The sequence below is a fragment of the Equus przewalskii genome, chromosome 20, assembly GCF_037783145.1.
Source record: "Equus przewalskii isolate Varuska chromosome 20, EquPr2, whole genome shotgun sequence".
Taxonomy (NCBI): Eukaryota; Metazoa; Chordata; class Mammalia; order Perissodactyla; family Equidae; genus Equus; species Equus przewalskii.
In genome coordinates this window covers 30,919,124-30,942,211 of record NC_091850.1, presented here as the reverse complement: position 1 = coordinate 30,942,211, position 23,088 = coordinate 30,919,124, and the positions used below count along the sequence as shown (strand labels likewise).

General features: G+C 37.0%; 1 protein-coding gene across 1 annotated transcript in view; it reads left to right on the top strand.

The window, feature by feature from the left end:
- Positions 1-23,088, top strand: part of TARS1 (threonyl-tRNA synthetase 1) — a 26,645-nt gene extending 3,557 nt beyond the window's left edge. The window contains exons 2-19 of the mRNA XM_008518839.2: positions 1,467-1,544; positions 4,458-4,648; positions 7,988-8,111; positions 9,529-9,650; positions 10,445-10,562; positions 10,827-10,891; positions 10,976-11,054; positions 11,868-12,014; positions 13,164-13,262; positions 14,291-14,457; positions 15,426-15,588; positions 15,678-15,815; positions 16,705-16,782; positions 16,948-17,048; positions 17,151-17,255; positions 18,798-18,870; positions 21,965-22,079; positions 22,551-23,088. Coding sequence (XP_008517061.1) covers positions 1,467-1,544; positions 4,458-4,648; positions 7,988-8,111; positions 9,529-9,650; positions 10,445-10,562; positions 10,827-10,891; positions 10,976-11,054; positions 11,868-12,014; positions 13,164-13,262; positions 14,291-14,457; positions 15,426-15,588; positions 15,678-15,815; positions 16,705-16,782; positions 16,948-17,048; positions 17,151-17,255; positions 18,798-18,870; positions 21,965-22,079; positions 22,551-22,699 — 2,112 coding nt within the window. The 3' untranslated portion in view covers positions 22,700-23,088. The remainder of the gene's footprint in view (positions 1-1,466; positions 1,545-4,457; positions 4,649-7,987; positions 8,112-9,528; positions 9,651-10,444; positions 10,563-10,826; positions 10,892-10,975; positions 11,055-11,867; positions 12,015-13,163; positions 13,263-14,290; positions 14,458-15,425; positions 15,589-15,677; positions 15,816-16,704; positions 16,783-16,947; positions 17,049-17,150; positions 17,256-18,797; positions 18,871-21,964; positions 22,080-22,550) is intronic.

Here is a 23,088-nt window from a genome sequence, read left to right as displayed (position 1 = left end):
CAGTTCTACCCTCAAAAGGCCTTAACTACTGATGATCTCCTCCTTCCTTAGAGTTGACCACTGTCAACCCCTGGATGGGTATCTTTCCTGCCACTTATATGTTGTGTGCACCTAGAAAAATCAGCTACTTGTTTCCAATTTAATCTTATCTGCAAAATGGGAAGAAAAATAACAGCTGTCTCACAGGGTTGCTGTGAGGCTCCGATGTGGTGGTTTGTGGATGAACTTTGTAAGTTGTAAAGCCTTTTGTAGTGCAGTTTGCATTAGGATGTCTCTGAGCAGTCACAGTGAAGTAAGTAATACATTTCTGAGAAAATACTCTTCACAGTATCCCGTAATGTAGTTCAGGGTTTCTCAACTGAACCCCTGTTGACTCTGTGGACTGGATAATTCTCTGTTGTGGGAGGCCGTCCTGTGCATTGTTGGATGTTTAGCAACATCCCTGGCCTTAACCTACTGTATGCCTATTGCATCCCCCAATTGTGACAGCCAAAAATGTCTCCAGACATTGTCAGATGTCCACTGCGGGGCAAAATTGCTTCTGGTCGGGAACCAGTGGTGTAGACCTTCTCCGCTGTTTGCTGCCCCTTTGCGCAGGACTTACTACTTTAAGGCTTTCTATGACTTCATGTACTTCTAATTGAAGTCCACATTCTCTATAGTAATTTTTAGTTCTTGCTTCTTTCTGAGCCCTAGTCTATCTTAACTGACATTGCTTCCTGAAACAATCGTCTGCGTTAGTCAGCCTGGTTTAGTTGTTCTCTCTCTTTCTCGTCATTTTTTTCCTAACATTTCTGACAATGAGTTTGTGTGTACACCCAGAACACATTTCCTCCTTTCTCAAAATCTAGCCTGTTGAAATCTCCTTTAAAACCCTGACACTTACTGTTGTCCTAGCTTCTTTGACATCTAATCCTAGTGCTGCGGCTGTGTACTTTTCTCCTCCAAGAGTTTCTCACGCATGTCTGCGTTAGTTTCCCCGGAGAGACTAAGTTTGCACATGGTAGGGACTGGGTCTTATGTTTGCTTTTTCCACAGGGTTTAACAAAATACTGTGAGCTCAGAGACCCTTGGTACTACTTGTGGAATGGATGGGTATACATTGCATTAGATTCTTTTTTTTTCTGGAAATACTGTTACTGAATAAATTGCGTGCTTCTTCATGGCTTTATGCTTAGTATATTTCCAAGTAAACCTGAAGCAAGAGTCACTGGAACGGGTGAAATAAATGAAATTTGAGGACTTGAACATTATCAAGTAACTCCTACTTTTTTTAGGACTTGTTTTTATTGTAAGTTGTTAACTTGTCTTTGACAGCAGTGAAATTTTCTAGTCTTTCAAAATCAGATTTCCACTTTTTAAAAAATAGGTATTAAAATAACATCCTCAGAACTTTTGGGGGCACCCTGAAGGGGTGTCACATTAGATTAAAATGTAAAACTTTCATTTCTTTTTTGCTTATTTAGGTATGTGCTGGTGAGGAGAAGCGGAAGGAAGGAGGCAAGAAGAGCAAAGAAGGATCTGGAGATGGAGGTCGAGCAGAGGTAAATGTTTCAGGGCTATTATCAAAGATTGACAGGTGGCAGGGAACTGTCTCAGGTTTACCCTGTGGAAGATTCTGGTTTACATGAGGTAAGATGACACTAGATGGACAAATCAGGGAGAAGAATTAGCACAGGAAAGGCTGAGAGGAGAAAAAAGACTTGCACTTATGTGTTATTGAAAAAGGAAAACTGGAGTAGAATTGTGAGAGCATCTGCGGGATTAGATGTGAAAATCAGAGAACAAGCAGAAAAGGGTCTGTGGTCATTACTGAGTTGCCAGAGTGGGTGCTAGCTTTCTGATCACTTCATCCGATGAGAGGTTAAGAGAGAGAAACTTGGTGTTTGCACTTATGCTGAATACAACAGAAACCAAAGAAAGCCCAGATCCTTGACCCTGTGCACACTGTTTCCACCTGGACCTGCCTCTAGGGTTTGGTTTTAAGCCAGGACAAATCTCAAGGCCTCTCAAGTAGAGAGAAAATGCTTTCAGTTCCCCGGGCTCACGTGAAAAGGGACTGGCATTCTGAAAGGCATCCCGGAGTCGACTTGGTTGCTGGGCATTCTGCTTTAGGATGCAGTTAAGCTTGTCTTCCGACTTTATTTTTGATGTTAAACTGCTGTGACTGTTTCATTGCAACAGTTTTATTGGAGACTCTTTAGAAAGCTACCAGAATGCAAAAGAACAAAGGGACAGGCTTTTAAGAAGTGTACTGTAGCACAATAAACTAGCTTTAAAGAGCTGTTTTTATAAATTCTGCGTTGCTAAATTGATAGTGCTTCCATTTACTTATGGATAAGTTGTGGGTGATAAAGAATCACTAAGTGTTACTTAGAGCCCTGTCTAACCATTTGTCTTATATTTTGTCCCTTGTACCCCACTGTAATTGTGGGGAAAATTGTTGCATGTGAATTTTAAAATTTGCAAGTAAAGAGAAAAATGTTCTTTAATTTCTTTTTTATACTTTCAATACAATAGTACATGCTGTTCTATCACAGCTTGAGAATTAGCCTGGATATAGGAAGCAAAGGGTACGATTAGAGGACTTGTCTGAATAGAGAACTGTAAGTGCCGCCTGTGATGATATGTGTTTTAAATAATCTGTCTGGAGAAAAGTGTACAGTGAGACGTCCAAGACTTTTCCTCTTCCTCCTCTGTGCTCCCATCATGTATATGCTTGTCTTGTCTCAAGGGCAGCCTGCAGGTCTTATTCCTCTCTGCATCCCCAGGGCTCCCCACAGACAGTGTCTGCTCAGTGAATGTTGAATAAGTTAAGTTGGACACTTAGTTATTCTAATTGGAAGTGCCAAGTGGATCTGGAGATCAACTACAGTAAGATACAGAGGATCATGTGGATGGCCAGGCCTGTACTGATGCTTCCAAGTAGGTAGGACCAGGTACTGTTCTTCGGCTTGAGGGCTTCAGAGTGTGGTTGTAGAATGACAGGCTCTGAGCTTTATTTAATGCGTTGGTGCTTTACCATGGAGGGTCATGGACCTCTGTGATAATTTAACGAAAAGCTCCTAAAGGTCACCTAAATGACTGGCAAAGAGAAGGACTGCTGTAGGAGGGGATTATGAAGAGATTAGGGCTTTTCCATCTCAAAAGATGAAGACTGAGAAAAATATGATTGAAATGAGAAGGGAATTTTGTATAAGGGAAAAAAGGTACTACTTTGCTTAAGATAAACTTAATTGTTCTAAGAAGTTATATTCAAACAGGCTGAAAATAGATTTTTTAAATGTTGTGGCTAGTTTTTTTTGTTTTTTTTTACTATGATGTTTAGGGAAATGTTAACCTCTGAGGTTGACATACTGGGTAACCGTGACCACCGGGAACTACAGTCCCCGAGCTGGATGGACAGTGAGTCCATATAGTATGTGTTATGTTGATATATATTATATGTAGAATTTTGTGTAGCATTATCAAACTTGAATAAGTGCTAAAGCATGTATTATAATTGTTATTATAGCTGATTAATTTAAATCCATATAAAGATAGAAACTCATGGTAAAATTAAGCCTTCTCCTTGCTTTTGTATGCAGCTAATATCCATGTTATTTTCATTTGAAGATCATAAATTATGTAGATGGTAGTGTTTTGACTATTTTGTGACCACAGATTCACCACCTGCTTTTTGAAATGTTTTAAAGACTGGAGTCTCTGACAGTCGAGGAAATCAGATCTTTGATTACTGTCTCTTTTTTTCTTCCTTTGCCAGACTTTTGGGAACCTGAGTGGGTGTTTTATATAAAATATTTTGGTTAATAGTATCCACTACAGACAGTAGTGTTGTGTTGTTTTCTTATATTTGCTGATTAAATACTCTGAAGAATGATGGTGATCATGGCCTGTTTGAATTCAGTAATACTTACCTCGAATGGGAGCCCTTAAGTCAAATAAGTTTATATTTGGTTAGTTCAGAATTGTGAGTGGACAAATAGTCTGACCAACTGCACAGACCATCCATTGAACAAGTTGAAACAAAATGGAAAAGCCAGCTAGTTTTTATTTCTAGTACTGTTTATAGCTGTACTTATAAGATCATTTAGTTAGAAAAGACTTGGAGAGAACATCTTAAAAGAAAAAAAATTACCTTATGCAAATAATAGCAAAATGGTAGAAATTGTTCATTTAGGATGTTGACAGACCAAATATTTATGGTTATTTATATACTTTTCTATTTTTTTTTAATTTTTTAAAGAAAAAATTATAGGAAGAGAGCTTTTAATTCCTTTTTTTACCTTCATTTAGGACAAGATTAAGGTAATGCTTGGTGATTTTGGCACTCTATTTGCCACGTTGAATTAGTAATCATTGTTTTTGTATTGTCTATATTTATTATTTCTTTTCCATTTCTAACAAGGAAAGCAAGTATTTACAGATTATTTGTTTCCTCATTTGTTGTCTTGCAGTTGAATCCTTGGCCTGAATATATTAACACGCGTCTTGAGATGTATAATAAACTAAAAGCAGAGCATGATTCCATTCTGGCAGAAAAGGCAGAGAAAGATAGCAAGCCAATTAAAGTCACTCTGCCCGATGGTAAACAGGTCGATGCAGAATCCTGGAAAACTACAGCATATCAAATTGCTTGTGGAATTAGGTATAAGCTACACCTGTCTTGACCTTCTATTGTTGTAACTAATATATTGTTGCCAAGTTTTATCCTTATAATATTTTTATGTTACTGTTTAATGTTTTCATGTTTAATTTACATTATTTGGGATTTTTAAAAATCAAAACGTTGTGGAGCTTTATAGTTAAGATTCAAAGTTAATTTCTGAGAGTCCGCTTTGGTCTTATCTTATGAAGAATTTTATATTATTAGTTCTACTTTGATTATAAATGTCACAAAACCAAGTAGACAGTGTTTCACCTGTTTTGACTTGTGTCTCAATTTTGAAGTTAAAAATGAGGGTAGATCATCTCACATGGGAAAGTTAAGAAACTAATTTATGATACATGAAAAAAATGTACTATTTTTATAACTCCAAAGAAGGACCATGTCTAAGCTTAAAAGTAAAAACTTTTAGTTGGGAAGAAGTAACTGAGAATTAGATGCATACTTTGTAATAGAGTAAATGCTTTCTTAATCTGATATGATTGACATCAGTAGTTGGTCAGTTTATCAGAAAATGATAATGTTGGGGAAGGACAAATTGACGCATATATTTTATACCTGGTGTTGGCAAACTGTGGTCATAGCCTGTTTTTGTACAGCCCAAGGGCTAAGAATAGTTCTTAAATGGTTTAAAAAAAATAAGACAACTAGGAAGAATATGCTATAGACACCATGTGTGTTCCAGAGTCCAAAATATTTATATGTCCCTTTACAAAAAAGTTTGCCAACCTCTGTCTTAAACTTTTTAATTTAAAACGTGTAAATATATATTTATTCATTAATTAGATAGATATAGATAGATAGGGCCAAAGGTTTTGGGGTGGAGTGCTGATTAGAGTTTTATATTTTCTTAACATACTTGAGAAGCGAATCTCAGTGCAGGATCCTTCTAGATTTTTTTATGGTTATTTCATCCACATCCAACTTGACAAGATTTTTTTTTTTAGTGATTTGCCTTTATGGAGCCTTACCAAACATTCAACTTGGTTTTCATAGCAACCATAATTCCCTTGTTGTAATAGTATTAATTGTTATTTATACTATTTAATTATATGTTGAAATCACCATATGACTGTCAAAAATGGTTATCATAAATTTCATGTTGCTGAACCTAAGACATAAAATAACAAGTACATGAGCAGATTTGGAAACCAGCCCAGCTGATCCTTGGTAAGCCCACTATGCAACTGGTGAGAGTAGCAGCAGTTAGGCCTATGAGCCGTGAGTCTTGAGTGGGCCATGGACGTTGGTTAGTACTCTACAAAGAGAATGGAGTATTTCAGTTCATTAGACCAGTGCGTCTACTGAAAGTACTTTGACCTTACTTCAAAGAAAGTAAGAAGGAAAATTGTAATATCAAACAAGTTTCCTTATGATATCATAGATAACTGGATAGACCTCTAAATATCATTCAACCTATCATTTTAGAGGTAATTTTTGCAGGTCATTTTGATTAAGAGATTCCTCCATGGTTGCACACTGAGGTTGTAGCTGTGTTGGTTTTAAAATTCAGACTCTTGTTATTCCAGGAACTTCTTCTCTACCTTCTACAATACTGTCCTCCAGATTACATTGTAATTTATGAAGTGGTCAATTGGAAAATAATTTTTCAAGAACTGCCAAGTTCTAAGCTGAATTACATAAGACATTGATGGGCTTTACAGCTGGAGTTAACTCACTGATCTGCAAGTGAGAGTGCTTGATAACATTTTTAGAAAAGTCCGGAATAACTTCTTGTTGTTCTGTGAAAAATTATAGCATGAATAATCAGCTATTTAAAGGTTCAGATGATTAGTGGTGAATATGAAAGGGAAGAAAAAAAGGCATGCTCCGTTTGCTTCAAAAGATTTTTCTTTGATGTTTTATTCTAAATCTTAGAGTGTAGATTACTTATCCCTTCTTTGGAAAATTGAAATGATCCAATATGCTCCATGTATAAGCTACATTTTCAAAGTAACTCTATTGTTAGTATCTCAAGGTACCATTTTGGACCCTAAAATACAGGTCATTTTCTTCCCAAAGAATATAAAGAATACTATTTGCATTTGGATCAGTTTTTTAATCTTTTGAAGACTGTTTTACACCAGTATAATAAAATACGCTTCTCTCTGCCAAATTCATGTATGTCTTATGAAATGTGTATATACGTTATTCATTTTATTGGCTGCATTTCATCTCAAGAGGAAAGAAAACATTGGATATAATCTATGAGAGAGTCAGTGAACTTGAAAATGGGATAGGAGTTTATGGTTTACCTGCCATTTGTTCTTCCTTCCTGATCCTTACATGGAGGAGGGTGTATAAACTTAGCTGTACTTAGACAGGGCAAGGAGAGAACTACTCAACACTGCAAGTCCAGCTAGCTTAAGCCTTCTGGTGGTAGATCTACTTAAGACTAGCAGTGTAAAGGCTACACAATTTTCCTTCATAGTTTAGAGTGTTGCCTGCTTTCATTGAGTTGCCTAGACTATTAGACTGTCGTTTCTCTAGCTACACGTTCAGATCTATAATCTGACTGACATTACTCAATTCTGCTCTAGCCTCACAGCTTCCTGAACCTTTCTTGACTTGCGTCTCCGCTTGCATCCTGCCCATTCTCTCATCTGTGGTGCCAACTCTCTCCTTTTCCTCTTTGCAAATCTTTTGATCCTTCAGCCCCTCATTTCTTTATCCTCAAAGCCTGTCCAGATTACTCTGACCTGTGCTGCTTTCCACTCCTCGGAACTCCTGTGGCTGGCTTTCTTGGATGCTCTGACATCTCATCACTTCATGGGTCTTTGTATTTTTTTTTGTACTGTGTGTCTAGGTGAGATTTTTATCCATATTGCAAAAAAGTTTTACTGAGTAGTCTTGTGTTTTACCCATGTATTTGTTATGAATGGATACCGTCTCAGGCATTTGCAGAATTTATTTGGAGGTTAGCATTGCCTCTCATAGAAAAGATCGTTGAAAATTTCAAGCAGGAGGAAAAATGGAGAAGTTACTTAGTAACTTGTTTTTTTCCTTTTGGAGTCTAAATAGCTTGTCTTGGTGGAAAACTTATAAGTTAAAAGATTAATTAAACCACTGAAAATTGTTATCGTTTGTTTATCAGAGTTACCATGTCTGCCTAAATAAGCAGCATTAAATGCCGAAGAATAGTATTCTGAATTTTCAGGATCTTCTAGTTTTAGTCTTAGGTACATGTTTGGGGGTTGGTTGCATTTCCATTTTATTTCAGAAAGATATATATACATCTATGAATAATGTATATAATGTTAATATAGAATATATGTAGTGTTTATTAGATTCTCGTGTTTCTATATCTGCATGTTTTTTAAGCCAAGGCCTGGCCGACAACACTGTTATCGCTAAAGTGAATAAAGCTGTTTGGGACCTAGACCGCCCTCTGGAGGAAGACTGTACCTTGGAGCTGCTCAAGTTTGAGGATGAGGAAGCTCAAGCAGTAAGTTTTTATTCAGTGCATTGAATTTCAGGACGAAGCTTCACATCTGCAGTCTTTTCCAGCTCATTACTACTGCCAGTGGGAGGCTGAGGTTTATTAATGTCTCATTGTCATATTGAAGTCGTCATTTTGTCTTTCATTGGGGGAATGTAATAAAAGTGCTTGCCTTGTAAAATTGAGGTAAACTTGAGTAAATGTATTTTCACCACTAGATACATCAATGGGAAAAAAGTTCTCGGAATTTTCTTAAAAATTGATTAAGCAAGTGACAGTTTTTTCCTGCCCTATCAGTCAATTTAAGCAGTATGTATGTACAGTCGTGCATAGCTAAAGTTAGGGGTACATTCTGAGAAATACACTGTTAGGTGATTTCGTCGTTGTCTGAATGTCATAGAGTGTACTTATACAAACCTAGATGGAATGGCCTACTACACACCTGGGCTATCTGGTACTAATCTTCTGGGACCACCATCATATATGTGGTCTGTCATTGACAGAGACATCATCATACGGCACATGACTGTATTTAACAGATAAATTTGAACATTACTTTAAGTACTCCCCCTATCGGACAATTGATTTCCGTATTTTTCTCATCTTTAAATGCACATCTGCTGAAAACACTATAAAAATCAACCTACATTTGATGGGAAAGGTTTTTCTCTTTATTTCTCCATGATGTATACCATATAAGGGGAAATAAAATATTTTGTTTTATTGATGATACTTTATTTATGTATGTGAATCAGTGGTTTTCAAATGTATTCTGGATTCCTTAAGGTTTTTATGAGAATTTTAAAAATCATTTTGGTACCTTACTAATAAGTCTTAAAAATATTGCTTTGGGTATATTCTGACTTATTTGAATGAGCAGCTTAAAACCAAATACTGCCATTTGATTTCAGCATCCATATGTTAGTCCTTATGTTTTATAATTTGTTGTGGGGTCAAATTGTACCACTTTAGTTGTTTGGATCCAATAAGAGAAAAGCAGATGTAATTTTTAAGTGATGTTCCACAGCCAAGTAAAGGCCAGAGCACACACATGGGATATAGGGCACACTGGCTTACAAGACCCTGGGCCGTTGCAGTTAATAAGGCAGTCATATTGTGAGTAGTGATTGTTTTCAGGGAACAAAATCCATCCCATTTGATTAATGATACTAAGTTGAGTTTAACTAGTTTGAAAACAACTAAACCAGATGATTTCTAAGGTACAAATACAAGTTAGTAATTAGAATCCTTTTAAATTATTTTGGCTCTGAATAGAATCACATCACGGTTTATAGATTTCTAAATTTAGATTTTCATGTCTTTGGTTTATTTATAACAAATTTAATTTCTTTCAAAACAACCATATTGATTTACAACCTGTATGCCCAGGCTCAGACCATCCCATTTTTCTTTGAATTTTCAGGTATATTGGCATTCAAGTGCTCACATAATGGGTGAAGCCATGGAAAGAGTCTATGGTGGATGTTTATGTTATGGTCCACCAATAGAAAATGGATTCTATTATGACATGTACCTTGATGAAGGGTGAGTTATGTAACTGGGTAAAGAAAAATGAAATCTGAATTACAGTGGGTCCTGTCATTATTATTATTTTTTTTGTAAAGATTGGCACCTGAGCTAACAACTGTGGCCAATCTTTTTTTTTTTTTTCCCTGCTTTTTCTCCTCAAATCCCCCCAGTATATAGTTGTATATTTTAGTTGTGGGTCCCTCCAGTTGCAGCATGTGGGACACTGCCCCAACATGGCTGGACAAGCAGTGCCATGTCTGCATCCAGGATCTGAACCAGTGAAACCCCGGGCTGCCCAAGTGCAGCGCGTGAACCCAACCACTCGGCCATGGGGCCAGTCCCACGTCATTATTTTTAAAGAGTTCTTGATAAGGGAGAAATGATGTAAAGTTTATTGCTTCATAGTCCCAAGTATTCCCACTATCAAAACTTGAAGTGTTGTAGTAACTTATGAACTAGTAGAGGCTTTAATGAGAGTTCTGTTATAGCTGGATGGAGGTGGAACCCCAAAGTATATTGGGAAATAAAATGAGGTTGGTCCTCTCCTCTCCTTTAAACTTGGTTATAGAATTGGAGGAAGGGTTCACTAGTGGGAACAGTCTCCATGCTCACCAAGGGAGAAGCCACAGCAAAGATAAAATATAAAAATAATTTATGAAAAATGTCTGGTTTAAAATTCTAATATATGATGCAAGGATGTAAATTTTTAATATTAAAACCTATTTAAGTATTTTAAAGAAACATTACTCCAAGCTAGATGTGAGTAGAATTGAATGGAAAAAGATGAATTATAGTTTCTTTTCCTTCAGGGGTGTGTCCAGCAATGATTTCTCTTCTTTGGAGGGTTTATGTAAGAAAATCATTAAAGAAAAACAAGCTTTTGAAAGATTGGAAGTTAAGAAGGAAACTTTATTGGAAATGTTTAAGGTAAACTGAGCTGTAACGTGTGGCCTCCACTTTTCCGTCACTCTTTAATGTCACTGGAAGTTGTCGTGTTGGGGTTTAGTGTACTAATTTCACGCCTCTTCTGTTCTTTAGGAAAATTGAACAATGTTTTTAAAACATGAAATATCAGCATTTATATTCATAGAATGCTTTGATAAGATGTACTTTGAGTTATAGTTTAGCTGTAGTATTTAGAGGTAAAAATTAAAAGAGGGTTTTCAAAAAAATAATTTTTCCTGTTTTCAGTACAACAAGTTCAAATGCCGGATATTGAATGAAAAAGTGAATACTCCAACTACCACAGTCTATAGGTGAGAATATCAAATGTCATTAAGTGTAACTGGTGTATATGTCATTTGAAGTCTTTGTTAAGATCCTTTTCATTTTTTATTTAGGTGTGGCCCCTTGATAGATCTCTGCCGGGGTCCTCATGTGAGACACACCGGCAAAATTAAGACTTTGAAAATACATAAAGTAAGCAATGTAACTCTAAAGACTCTCTCTATAAATATATTTGTCTAGGATAGATATATGTTTAAACTTTTATTGGTTTCTCTTTCTAACGTTTTTCTCTTGCATATGTAAGGGTGGATTTTTCTCTCCTGCTCTCTCTCGGCTATGGGTGCTGCGTAACCCTAGTTGTTTTTAGCCAATATTCTCTTAAGCGGTGACTGACCCGCCATTCATCGCCAGAGCACACAGGGATGGAGGTTTGGGGGATTGACAAAATCCTGCGGTCATGGGCCATCATGGCTCTACGAGCTTTGAAACTCACTGTTAGTGTGTGCGTTTGCCCTTAGTATGTCTAAGGTAATAATTACCCAACTTGTTCTTTTTAACCAAACCAATCCTGCCAATTTTATACTAGTTCATAAATATTTTATAGGTGATTATGAAAATGTACTTTAAATCATAAGAATAATTGAGTCATTTTAAGGTTTTTTTGTTGATTTATTTTTCATTTTTGCTTAATCACCTTGTGGAAGATGGCCTTGCAGACAGTCACATTCGTGGAGTTGTGGTTTGAGTGGGTATTGAGGGGTGGGCGTTTTTGAGGGAATTAATCAGCCAGCTTTGTGCTGCAGAATGAACACAACTATTGTAGCTGTGCCTCAGAGCGCCTGTGAGATGTCCACTAAGTGTGCATTATTTATGCTGTTTTTCTTGTCATAAAGACTGAGATGAATTTGACTCATAAAGTGACTGTGAGAAGTAACATCTAACTCTTAAAATAAGTGAGATACTTAGAAATGTGACTATCGTTTCATGGTTAATCCTTGTTTTCAGAATTCCTCCACATACTGGGAAGGCAAAGCAGACATGGAGACTCTGCAGAGAATTTATGGCATTTCATTCCCAGATCCTAAAATGTTGAAAGAATGGGAGAAGTTCCAAGAGGAAGCCAAAAACCGAGATCATAGGAAAATTGGGAGGGTATGTTAAAAAAGAATAGTAATGTGTCCAGACTGAGTTTTCTTTATTTTCATTTGAAATTTAGTTGTATTAAGTACTAGGAATTTCCTTTCAAAGAGATGGTGTAGCTTTCAAGTAATTATTGTACTGTAGCCTATAAAAGCTGTATATTATTGACTGATTGTCCACATTCTCTTTCTAGAGTGTGCTCGGTACTGCACAAAAATTCATTTTAACTGCTCCTTTTCTTGAGAACAAATGCTAATGAGCTACAGTTTTCTGTGAAAGAAGTCTAGCAGCATTCCATGGAGCTGCGAGATACTTTGGAAATGCCCTGGTCTCACTGACTTATTTTAAAGATGTGCAAGCTGAGTCCCAGAAAGACTAATTTATTTGTTGCCCAAAGTGACACAGCAGGTCACTGATGGATTCTATGATGTCATTTTCTTTATCCCTCTACCCCTGAATCTTTTCTAAGCTGGAAGTTAGGTTCGATAAAAGCATTCCTTTGTAAAATTGTGTTCACTCTGTGCCAAGCATCCTTGGCTGCCAGGTTATGAAGCCTGAGCAGGCAGCAGCGTCCACTGCCATGCTCCCTTGACTGCCTCAGATAAATGCTAGCCAGCAAGGATGGAAGCCAGCAAGGCTTGATGGGGCCCTTCCCTGAGGACTTGGGGCGTTTGGGGAGGTGGTGATGGGCAAGAGTGGAGGAGGGTGTGCTGCTTTCACCATGACCCAAAGTCAGCCAACTTCATCTCCACCTTCTATTTCATTATCAATGTCTCTTTCCTTCCTGCCACTCCTATTTAAAAAAAAGAAAAAGAGAAAGAAACAACACCCAGATATTGGAGCTTGAGGAGTTAAAACTATGAGAGCTCCATTGTGGCTAGCAGAAGAGAACTAAGACCCCTGCTCCATGTCACTTGTGGGTAAACTTGGCTGGATTCAGGAATGTAATAGGGCGACAACGTACTTGTGCTAAGTTGTAAATCAGCTGTAATTCTATACCATTGAGTTGTACACCAGAAATGTTGACGTGTTTTCTTTGATTCGAGAATGCCACAAATTGAAATATGAGACATCAAGACCATATTCTGAACTCAACAACACTGAAATTTGTGTTCATGTTATATACATATATAAACATTCTGTTGCTTTTCTTTTACCCAGGACCAAGAACTGTATTTCTTCCATGAACTCAGCCCTGGAAGTTGCTTTTTCCTGCCGAAGGGAGCGTACATTTATAATACACTTATTGAATTCATCAGGGTAAACCATATTCATTATTTTCTTCTGTAGATTTAGGACATAAGTTGATTTTGTTAAACAAGGTCTACTAAAAGGAAAGATAATCTTGAATTTGAGAAGAAATCTTTTAAACAATAAATAAAAATGGAAGTCTGAGGTCTCATAAAATGTGTAAAAAATTCTTTCCTCCTAATGCATGATTTTGTCCATATACATGGGTGTGTATACAAGAGAAAAGCTGGTGAGCTTGAAGTAGGACCTCTAACCCTTTACACAGGAGCTTTGTGCACTCTTTGGCAGTTTATTTGTTTTTCCTTAAAAAAGCAAGGTAGTCTTTACATTGCTTTCTTTTCTTTGTAAATTATGAAGTGTTTCAAGCATATGTTTATAGAGAATAGTACCACCAACATCTGTGTACTCACCACCTAATTTAACACATATTTACACTAGGCTATACTTGCTTCAGATTTTTTATTGAAATAAAGTAATACATATGTAATAAGGGGGAAAAAGCTCCCTTTTGGGACCTGTTTGTGATCCATTACCCTCCTTTCATAGTAGAAGCTATTGTTTTGAAGTTAGCGTGGATCCTTTTTGTCCATGTTATTTTATATCTACTCCATATATATGTACTCTAAATTATTTATGTTCGTGTGCTTCAGATTTATACATAAGATGTCTCATTGTGTATCAGTCTGCATTGCGATTTATTTTTTAGGTATGTATAGATGCAGTTTGTTTTCACTTGTTAACATATTATTCTGTTATATAAGGAGCACAATATGCCCATTCCTTTATTGGTGGACACTGATGTAATTTCGAATTTTCCCATGTTACTAATTGTGCAGCGGTAGCATTGTTCTGACAAGTCTCCTGTGCACATGTGCAGGAGTTTTCTCTTTGGTATGTACCTCCAAGTGGAATTTCTAGATTATAACATGCATCTTGAACTTCACTACATAGTATAAAATTGCTCTTTAAATTTTTACTCCCACCAGAAGTATGACCTTTTATTTCCCTGTGCATGCATTGTGTTTGTTTTCTAACAGAGCGAGTATAGGAAACGAGGATTCCAGGAGGTGGTCACTCCAAACATCTACAACAGCCGACTCTGGATGACCTCAGGCCACTGGCAGCACTACAGTGAGAACATGTTCTCCTTTGAGGTGGAGAAGGAGCTGTTTGCTCTGAAACCCATGAACTGCCCAGGACACTGGTATTCAGCAGCTTTGAGTTTCTATCAAAGATTTCCCGTTGCTACCATTAGGGCTAGATTGCTTTCCCTCCTTTGAAAGAATTTTTGTTAAAAACAAATTGCGTAGTCAGAAGAGTATTTAAATGCAACATTATTGTTGGATTATTATGTCTTCTGTGCCCAACTAGATCCTCAGATCTCTAGAGGTTCAAGAATGTCCCTGGGGTAATAGCAGTGAGCAGGCAGAATATAAAACAGGGAGACTGAATGTGGGCAGAGCAAATTCTCTAGATTTTTTTAAAAGAAATGTGTTCTATCCAAACCTGCTAGTGCATTGACGTCCTTGGGAAATCTTTCTTGCCTCGAGGCTGCTCCACTTTCTATTCTTGAAAGCTGGGTGAAGAGCAGCTTGGGGGAGGACTAGGGAGAGCTGGGACTACCTATCTCAGCGTCTACAGCCTCTAGTAGCAAGGCCTCGAGGGCAGAGGAGGTGAGAGAGAGGATCCTCCATAAGGGCCTGGGCTGTAGGGCAGGGAGCCGAGCTCCTTCTTAGTTTTCCCAGATGCTTCAGTTTCTGAAGCACCTTCAGAATAACAGAGAACTGAAGCACTTTTGGGAGTGACAAGAAAGCCAGACTTTAATTTTCAGTGTTATAAATGATTTGTATGTGGCTAAGATTTTTTTTTAAATACAAGCCTTAAAGGCAGTCCTCAAACTAATGGAAATATTGAGCATAAGGATTTGACTCTAGACTTATGGGAATGAATGTTTATTCTCCCTTGGTTATGGATGGTTGTATTATAATTTATTTGCTGTTTTATTCATGCAAGTGCTTACATTGTTGTATGAAGCCAAGAATTTGAGAAGTGCTGCATGTATGGACAACCAGAATCAGTGGCTTTTTGATGGCCTTTCATACAATATTAGAGAAGCAGTTTTATTTTTGTCAAATTAAATGTCAATGCATTTTACCTTTCTTTTTTCTTCAGTCTTATGTTTGATCATCGGCCAAGATCCTGGCGAGAGTTGCCTCTGCGGATGGCCGATTTTGGGGTACTCCATAGGAATGAGCTGTCGGGAGCGCTCACAGGACTCACGCGGGTACGAAGATTCCAGCAGGATGATGCTCACATCTTCTGTGCCATTGAGCAGGTATGAGACTCGGTGCCATAATACACTTTGAAAAAAGTGTCAAGACAGTTAAGGAAAATTACCACTGTGTCCTTTTTTTTAATTTCAAGATTGAGGACGAAATAAAAGGTTGTTTGGACTTTCTGCGTACAGTATATAGCGTGTTTGGATTTTCTTTTAAACTGAACCTGTCTACTCGCCCGGAAAAATTCCTTGGAGATATTGAAGTATGGAATCAAGCTGAGAAAGTAAGTGGTTTTTTTCAGCGTGCTTAAATACTATTTGACTGAAATTGGCTTGTTCCACTGTCTGAGAAAGCCAAGCCTCTTTAAATGGATAAAAGAAAGAGGGGCTGGCCCAGTGGTGTAGTGGTTAAGTTCATGTGCTCCGCTTTTGCCTCCCAGGGCTCGTGGGTTCGGATCCCAGGCAAGGACCTACCCACTGCTCATCAAGCCATGCTGTGGCGGTGTCCCACATACAAAGTAGAGGAAGAGCAGCACAGATGTTAGCTCAGGGCCAGTCTTGCTCACCAAAAAAAAAGAAGCACAAGAGAAAATTGGAAATGGTTCCTAGGTTTTTTTGGTATGATTTTGTATTTTAGAAATGGTTGGAGATTTTTTTGTCATCAAGCTGTAACATTTAAAAGGGGGGAAATTGGAGGAAGGTGTTCAAAAGGTACAAACTTTCAGTTATCAGATAAATAGGTGCTAGGGATGTAATGTACAACATGGTGACTGTCGCTAACACTGCAATAGGATATATAGGAAAGTTGTGAAGAGATTAAATCCTGAGAGTTCTCATTACAGGGAGAAAATTTACTTTTCTTCTTTCTGTTGTATCTGTATGAGATGGTGGGTGTTAGCCGAACCTATTGCGGTAGTCATTTCACAGTGTATGTAAATCACAGCATCGTGCTGTACACCTTAAACTTGCTCAGTGATGTGCATCAGTTATTTCTCAATAAAACTGGAAAAAAAGAGGAAGGGTTGTGTATAAGCGTGTTTAGGTGGACAAAATTCTAAAGCAGAGATTAGTGACCCATGAAAGTAATTACAGTATTTTTAGTCTCAAATTAGGCTGGAAGAAGGGAAGTTGCAGATTGAACAAAAATAAGAATTCATTTTACTTTATCCTTAGCAACTTGAAAACAGTCTGAATGAATTTGGCGAAAAGTGGGTATTAAACCCTGGAGATGGAGCTTTCTATGGTCCAAAGGTCAGTACCAAAGTATATTTGAATAATATGATTTTTATTTGGGGGTGAAGAAGAGATTACTTTAAAAAAATTTTTTTTAAAAAAGGAAAAACGGCCCTAAAATAACTATTGAGTTCAACTTTAATATAGACAGCATCTTGTAATAACCCAATCTTTGCTTCGTAGATTGACATACAGATTAAAGATGCAATTGGTCGGTACCACCAGTGTGCAACAATCCAGTTGGATTTTCAGTTACCCATCAGATTTAATCTTACTTTTGTAAGGTGAGTTTCTAGTATCTGCTCTGAATACTCTTCAGGGACATATAAAGGAATATATATATATAAATAAAATAAAGCAAAACAAATTCTTCTTTTCCTTTCTAGCCATGATGGTGATGATAAGAAAAGGCCAGTGATTGTCCATAGAGCCATCTTGGGGTCAGTGGAAAGAATGATTGCTATCCTCACTGAAAACTATGGAGGAAAATGGTAATTTTTGTCATTGTTTTCTTCTGTCATTGTTTTTGTCTAGACAATGTAAGTTGACTAGAAGAAATGTCCACTGTCCAATTTAGTTAGGCAATGGAAAGGGAGAATGATTCCAATTAGTCACTTCCAGTTAATGACAAGCGTTCACTAAAAAGTAAGGAATTACCATCTAAACTCAAATTTTTTTGAGCTTTAAGAATATTTATTATTAGTACTTATTTTTATTTGAGAACTTGATTTGTTTGAATGTTATATAATACTTTCTAATTAGGAATTATTATGCAGTAAGAAGCATACTTGTTATTCTGATTGCTTTTCAAGTAACTTTGTTTTGGGATTAATATGATTTTGAAGTTTTTGTCTGAGTAAACAAAAGTAGGCTTTTGGCTTACCTTGTTCAATATTGCCGATCATAATAAGCAAGTTTGACATCCTTTAGAAGGCAAGTTTTAAATTGAAAGTACAGACTCCAAACTGATCAACATTTTATGCTTGTTTCTATAAAGTTATGTTTTTGCTAGCAAGATGTGAGCGCGTGACTTCCATTTTATTTTTTAAGCAGTTTTGTCTGGGCCCACAATTTGTAAAGGCAGTTGAAAGTAGCACCAGGTTATAAAACACTCATTTTGTAGAGTCTGCCAGTATTAATTGTATTGATGCAAAACTGTTATAAATCTCTTTTATCTTATACATTGCAGTCATTTCAGTTTTATTTGTAATTTGGTTAGTTTAGACATTAGGGGAGTTAGTCATACTTGTCAGTGAAATAAGATCATCTCTTTTCAGTTATATTTCACAAAATCAAATATGGGAAGCAGTCTCTTCATGGCATTTAGAGAACAGGAGTATCCTCAGCTAGTTTAATTGTTCTTCCAAACCTAGGTGGGAAAAAGCCCACAATTCAAGAAGAATTTAGTGCCTGCTCCAGCCTCTTCCCTGATGTAACAGAACAACTGAAATCAGAGGGGTGATCAGGAGAAACACAGATCTGATGTCTGGAGCATAGGATGGGCTTGGCACCTGAAATACTCCAAAGGGAGAATTATAGACTGTCATTTTTTAATAAGATGTGAAAACACACTCATTTTTATCAAATAACCATCATTAGTTACTATCAGTGACAGTTTGCTGAATCCTGCCAAATGGATCTTGAATAAACGGAAGGCGTAGTCTGTGTCCCCCATGAAGAATAAGTAATAAAATAACGCCTGAACAGTGAATCACCAGGTGTAGTTCTCTAACAATTTGTTGCCCCCTCTGGCAGTCATGGTATTCTGTTAACTGATGGTCCCTGCCCCAAGTTTGCTTTGCCATGAGTTTAGCAAGACAAATCTCAGTTACAGATTTTCCTGATCTAAGCTTAGTTTTCTGCTCCTGAATCTCCTCCCTTTAGTCTTTATCAGATGTTGAAAAAAAGCCAAGTTTTTAAAGTGGATCTTACATGTTTCAGGAAAAGATATTGAAGAGTAAACTGAGAAATGAGCGATCCTTGTTTAGGGAAGTGCCCAAATCCACCTTAAATATTTATAATTTCTTCTAAAGGCCCTTCTGGCTGTCTCCTCGCCAAGTAATGGTAGTTCCAGTGGGACCAACATGTGATGAATATGCCCAAAAGGTAATCCTTAAATATGACTTTTCTTTACATTTAATCTGTTGTTCAGGTTTTCAAATCTCAGAAGCTGTGTACGCTCTTGGTAAATGAAGCTGCTTGTGATACAGAGAAATGTTACTATTTTCAATCTGTGATCAGCCTGAATAGATTATATTATCTGTTTAATAATTTTCTGTGTGGCGCCATGAGCAGAAGACATAATTTGGATAGTGTTTTGTGTACACTGGTATATTTTAGTGTTTAATATTAGCAATAGCGAATGCCTCAGTATAATATGTAAATTTAAATGCATAATATAGCTTAAGCTACTCTTCGACTCAAAGAGTAATTTTGCTTCATTTCTAATGCAGATTTCTTCAACTATTTGAAACTTTTTTTCAGGTTAATGGCACGCCAAACCAATGTTTTTCCCTACCCACCAAAAAACTACCTTACTAACAGATGTATACACATCTGTTCATACTTCACACCTTAAACACTACAGTAGTCTGTTCTGTTAAAGCAACAATTCCGTACTGAGGAATTTCAAATTATTAAAAATTGTGTTATAAAAAAGCATTGTTTCATAATTTCAAACTAAAAGTAATCAATTGGTTAGTTAAAACAGACAAAATCTAAATATTGGTGAACAATACTGTCACATCAAAACCATCATGTTGGGGCCAACCACATGGCCGAGTGGTGAAGTTCACGCACTCTGCTTCAGGGGCCCAGGGTTTTGCTGGTTCGGATTCTGGGCAAGGACATGGCACCGCTCATCAGGCCACACTGAGGCAGCATCCCACACAGCACAACCAGAGGCACTCACAACTAGAATATACAACTACGTACTGGGGGACTTTGGGGAGAAAAAGAAGAGGAAAAAAAGAAGATTGGCAACAGATGTTAGCTCAGGTGCCAATCTTTAAAAAAAAAACCATCATGTTTCCAGATCACCAGATTAAATTAGACTCAGGTCTTAACTCTTTAAGAAATAAATGAACATTGAACCAGCTGATAAGCAAACTGTTCAGACATAATGTAGTCCTATGACTGCACAGAGTGCTTTTAGTTATAAATGATGAGAATCAGTTATGTCCCATGGTTAATTGATTGCACTTTATCTTACCTGCATGATGAAAGCTCATGCAGCGGGAGAAAGGTCTGTATTAGTTAACTCATTTCTCAGCTGGAGACAGTACCGACTTCCTTCCATACGGGGGTGTGGTGGCATTTGGAATTATGCAGGGATGGAGTTTTTATTTTGGGAGGTTTTTGATTCTATTAAGTGGAAGAGAGGTGGGCTCTATGACTGGAAATCGAGGTATTAAACAGCCTGCAGTTAGTTGTTGGGCCGCTTCCCCAATTGCAGAATAGCCCAACCCGCATGCACACAGGGCCCGTGTTAAGAAACTAAAACACCGGTGCTTTATTCTTCAAATAGATTACAGTTGAAAGTGTAGTCTTATCCTGGCACTCCAATAAACTATGTAAGAACCCTTCTGAAATTTGCATACTTACAAAATCCCAATCCCAACAGGTGCAGTGTAGTGATCACTAAGGAATAACAACCTATTAGTGAAATGGAAATGGTTTATTCAGATCAGATCTTTTTATCATATCAGTGGTAACTGGTTGTCAATGTAGATGGAAAATTTAATCTAGTTTATTTAATCTAATTTCCGATTAATAAAATTTAGTGTTGCTTTTTTTGGAAAGGAAAAATACTGAAAACATTGTTTACTTTTTTCTTTTTTTTAAAGATTGGTGCCTGAGCTAACGTCTGTTGCCAATCCTTTATTTTTCTTCTTCTCCCTCCCAAAGTCCCCCAATACTTAGTTGTATATACTAGTTGCAGGTCCTTGTAGTTGTGCTACATGCAACACTGCCTCAGCATGGCTTAATGAGCAGTGCTAGATCCGAACTGGCAAAACCCTGGGCCGCAAAAGTGGAGCACGCAAGCTTAACCACTTGGCCATGGGGCTGGGCCTTTTTTTTTTTTTTTTTTTGGTGGTGAAGATTGGCCCTGAGCTAACGTCTGTTGCCAGTCTTCCTCTATTTTATGTGGGACGCTGCCACAGTGTGGCCTGATGATCAGTGTTAGGTCTACGCCAGGGATCTGAACCTGTGAACCCCAGGCCGCTGAAGCAGAGCTTGCCAACTTAACCACTACACCACCAGGCCATTCCCAACATGGTTTATTTAGTACACCAAGACTTAAGACAATGAAGTGGAACTGTATTTTTGAGGGGGGAAAAAAAAAGGCAGAGAATAATAATATCTAATATAGTTTTTCAGCTTTAAATTCCTGGAAGTTTATTTCACTAAATCTCCGATTTGTTTTTTGGCTCTAACACCTTCATCTGCCTCCATTTAATAAGCTTTCTTTTAATCAAAAAGGAAACCACTGTTCAGAAAGGAAAAAATTATTTTAATATTTCTTAAATTTGATGTTTTATTTTACTTAAATTATTCTTGTAGAGTTCTATTTCATTAGGTCGTATACACAGACTTATTAAAGAAATAGTGTTGGAAGACAATTTTATATGGCGGTTTGTATTCTATTCTCTAAAAACATGAAAGAAGCTCTTCTGATGCTTTTAGCCTGTTGTTTGTGCTATGAACATTTTATTTTCAAAAATGTTGCACACAAATGGCAGCAATGGGTGGATTCTTGTTACCAACTTGCTGGCTATTGGAGGGATCAGAAATACTATTTTCTCTGTTAGACTGGACATCCATTATTGGATGTAATATGGAGACTGATAAATAGTTTGTTTCCTGACAACCATATAGGGAATTTAAGACACATTTGCAAAAGGCTTTCTTTCCTTTTGTAACGCGTTTTAAGAAATCTGATTAAGTTTAGCTGATTGCCTGAATTCTGATATTTAAGGGTTTTCTAAAACATTTCTCTCTCAAGAGCAAAATGTGTTGTTTTGATTTTTGAAAATGTAGTCTCAAGTCAAAAATTAATAATATATGCCTCAATATATCTATTAGAATTTCTTTTTTAATGCTTGCATGATTATCCAAATCATATGTTAAATAAAATCATTTAAGATCGAAATATAATTCTGACTTTAGATTGAGAAGTTCTTTATCTCTGTTGAAATAGGTCCGGCAGCAGTTCCATGATGCTAAATTCATGGTGGACGTTGATCTGGACCCGGGCTGTACGTTAAATAAGAAGATCAGAAACGCACAGTTAGCGCAATATAACTTCATCCTAGGTAAGAAGGAGACTTGCCAAAGAAAATCTTCCAAACCTTAGGAAAACACCAAAATCTTAAGACTTGTAATTAAGAGAATTGTGGTCATCAATACCTTCTAATCCTGATTCTTAAACTATTAAGTTTGTTCAGTTGATAAAGGAAAATTTTGATGTGAAAAAGAATAATTTTTAAAGGTTTGTCTACAAATCTTCTTCCTTCACCCCCTATTTCTTTATACGTCAAGTTTTTATTAAGTTGGCTGGATTAAGTGACTCAGTAAGCACAGCAGTTTTAGGCATTCAAAGTGGTTTATTTTATTAGTTTTTAAATGAATAGATGTTTTAAATTGGTTGTCTAACTATACATGGTCACCTGTATATTTTAATGAATTAGAAGCTACAGGGTGGCTTTTGGGTCCTCGGATCATTTCTGTTCGAATGTTTACTAGGAGTCCTTTCCCCTTACAGAGTTTTGTGTCTTTTGTTTTAGTTGTTGGTGAAAAAGAGAAAACCAGCGGCACTGTTAATATCCGTACGCGAGACAACAAGGTACATGGAGAACGTACTCTCTCTGAAACCATCGAGCGGCTACAGCAGCTCAAGCAGTCCCGCAGCAAACAGGCAGAGGAAGAATTTTAACCACAAACTTTGCCGGATTGGCTCAGTAGAAAAGCATGAACGATGTTTCCCTAACAGTAACTTTGTACTCGGAAAACATCCATTTATACCGAACCGCAAAGTTTGGTAGAGGCTGCGTAGGTGACTGCAGGATCAGCCTTTTTAACCTAGACAGGTTTTAGACAATGTGTTATTTGAAAGAGGTAATTAAAAGAGACACAGTAAAATGATTTTATTCATTAAATATCTGAGCACTGGAAATAAAACATGAGGAACGCTTTCATGTAATGTGGGAAAATGTTTTTGTAAATTTAATGCAGTTGAAAAATAAAATTTTTCAGATTTGGTTAAGGTAAAAGAAAGATTAGCATTGGATTATGGTGTAAAAATAAAAACTTCCATTCACAAAA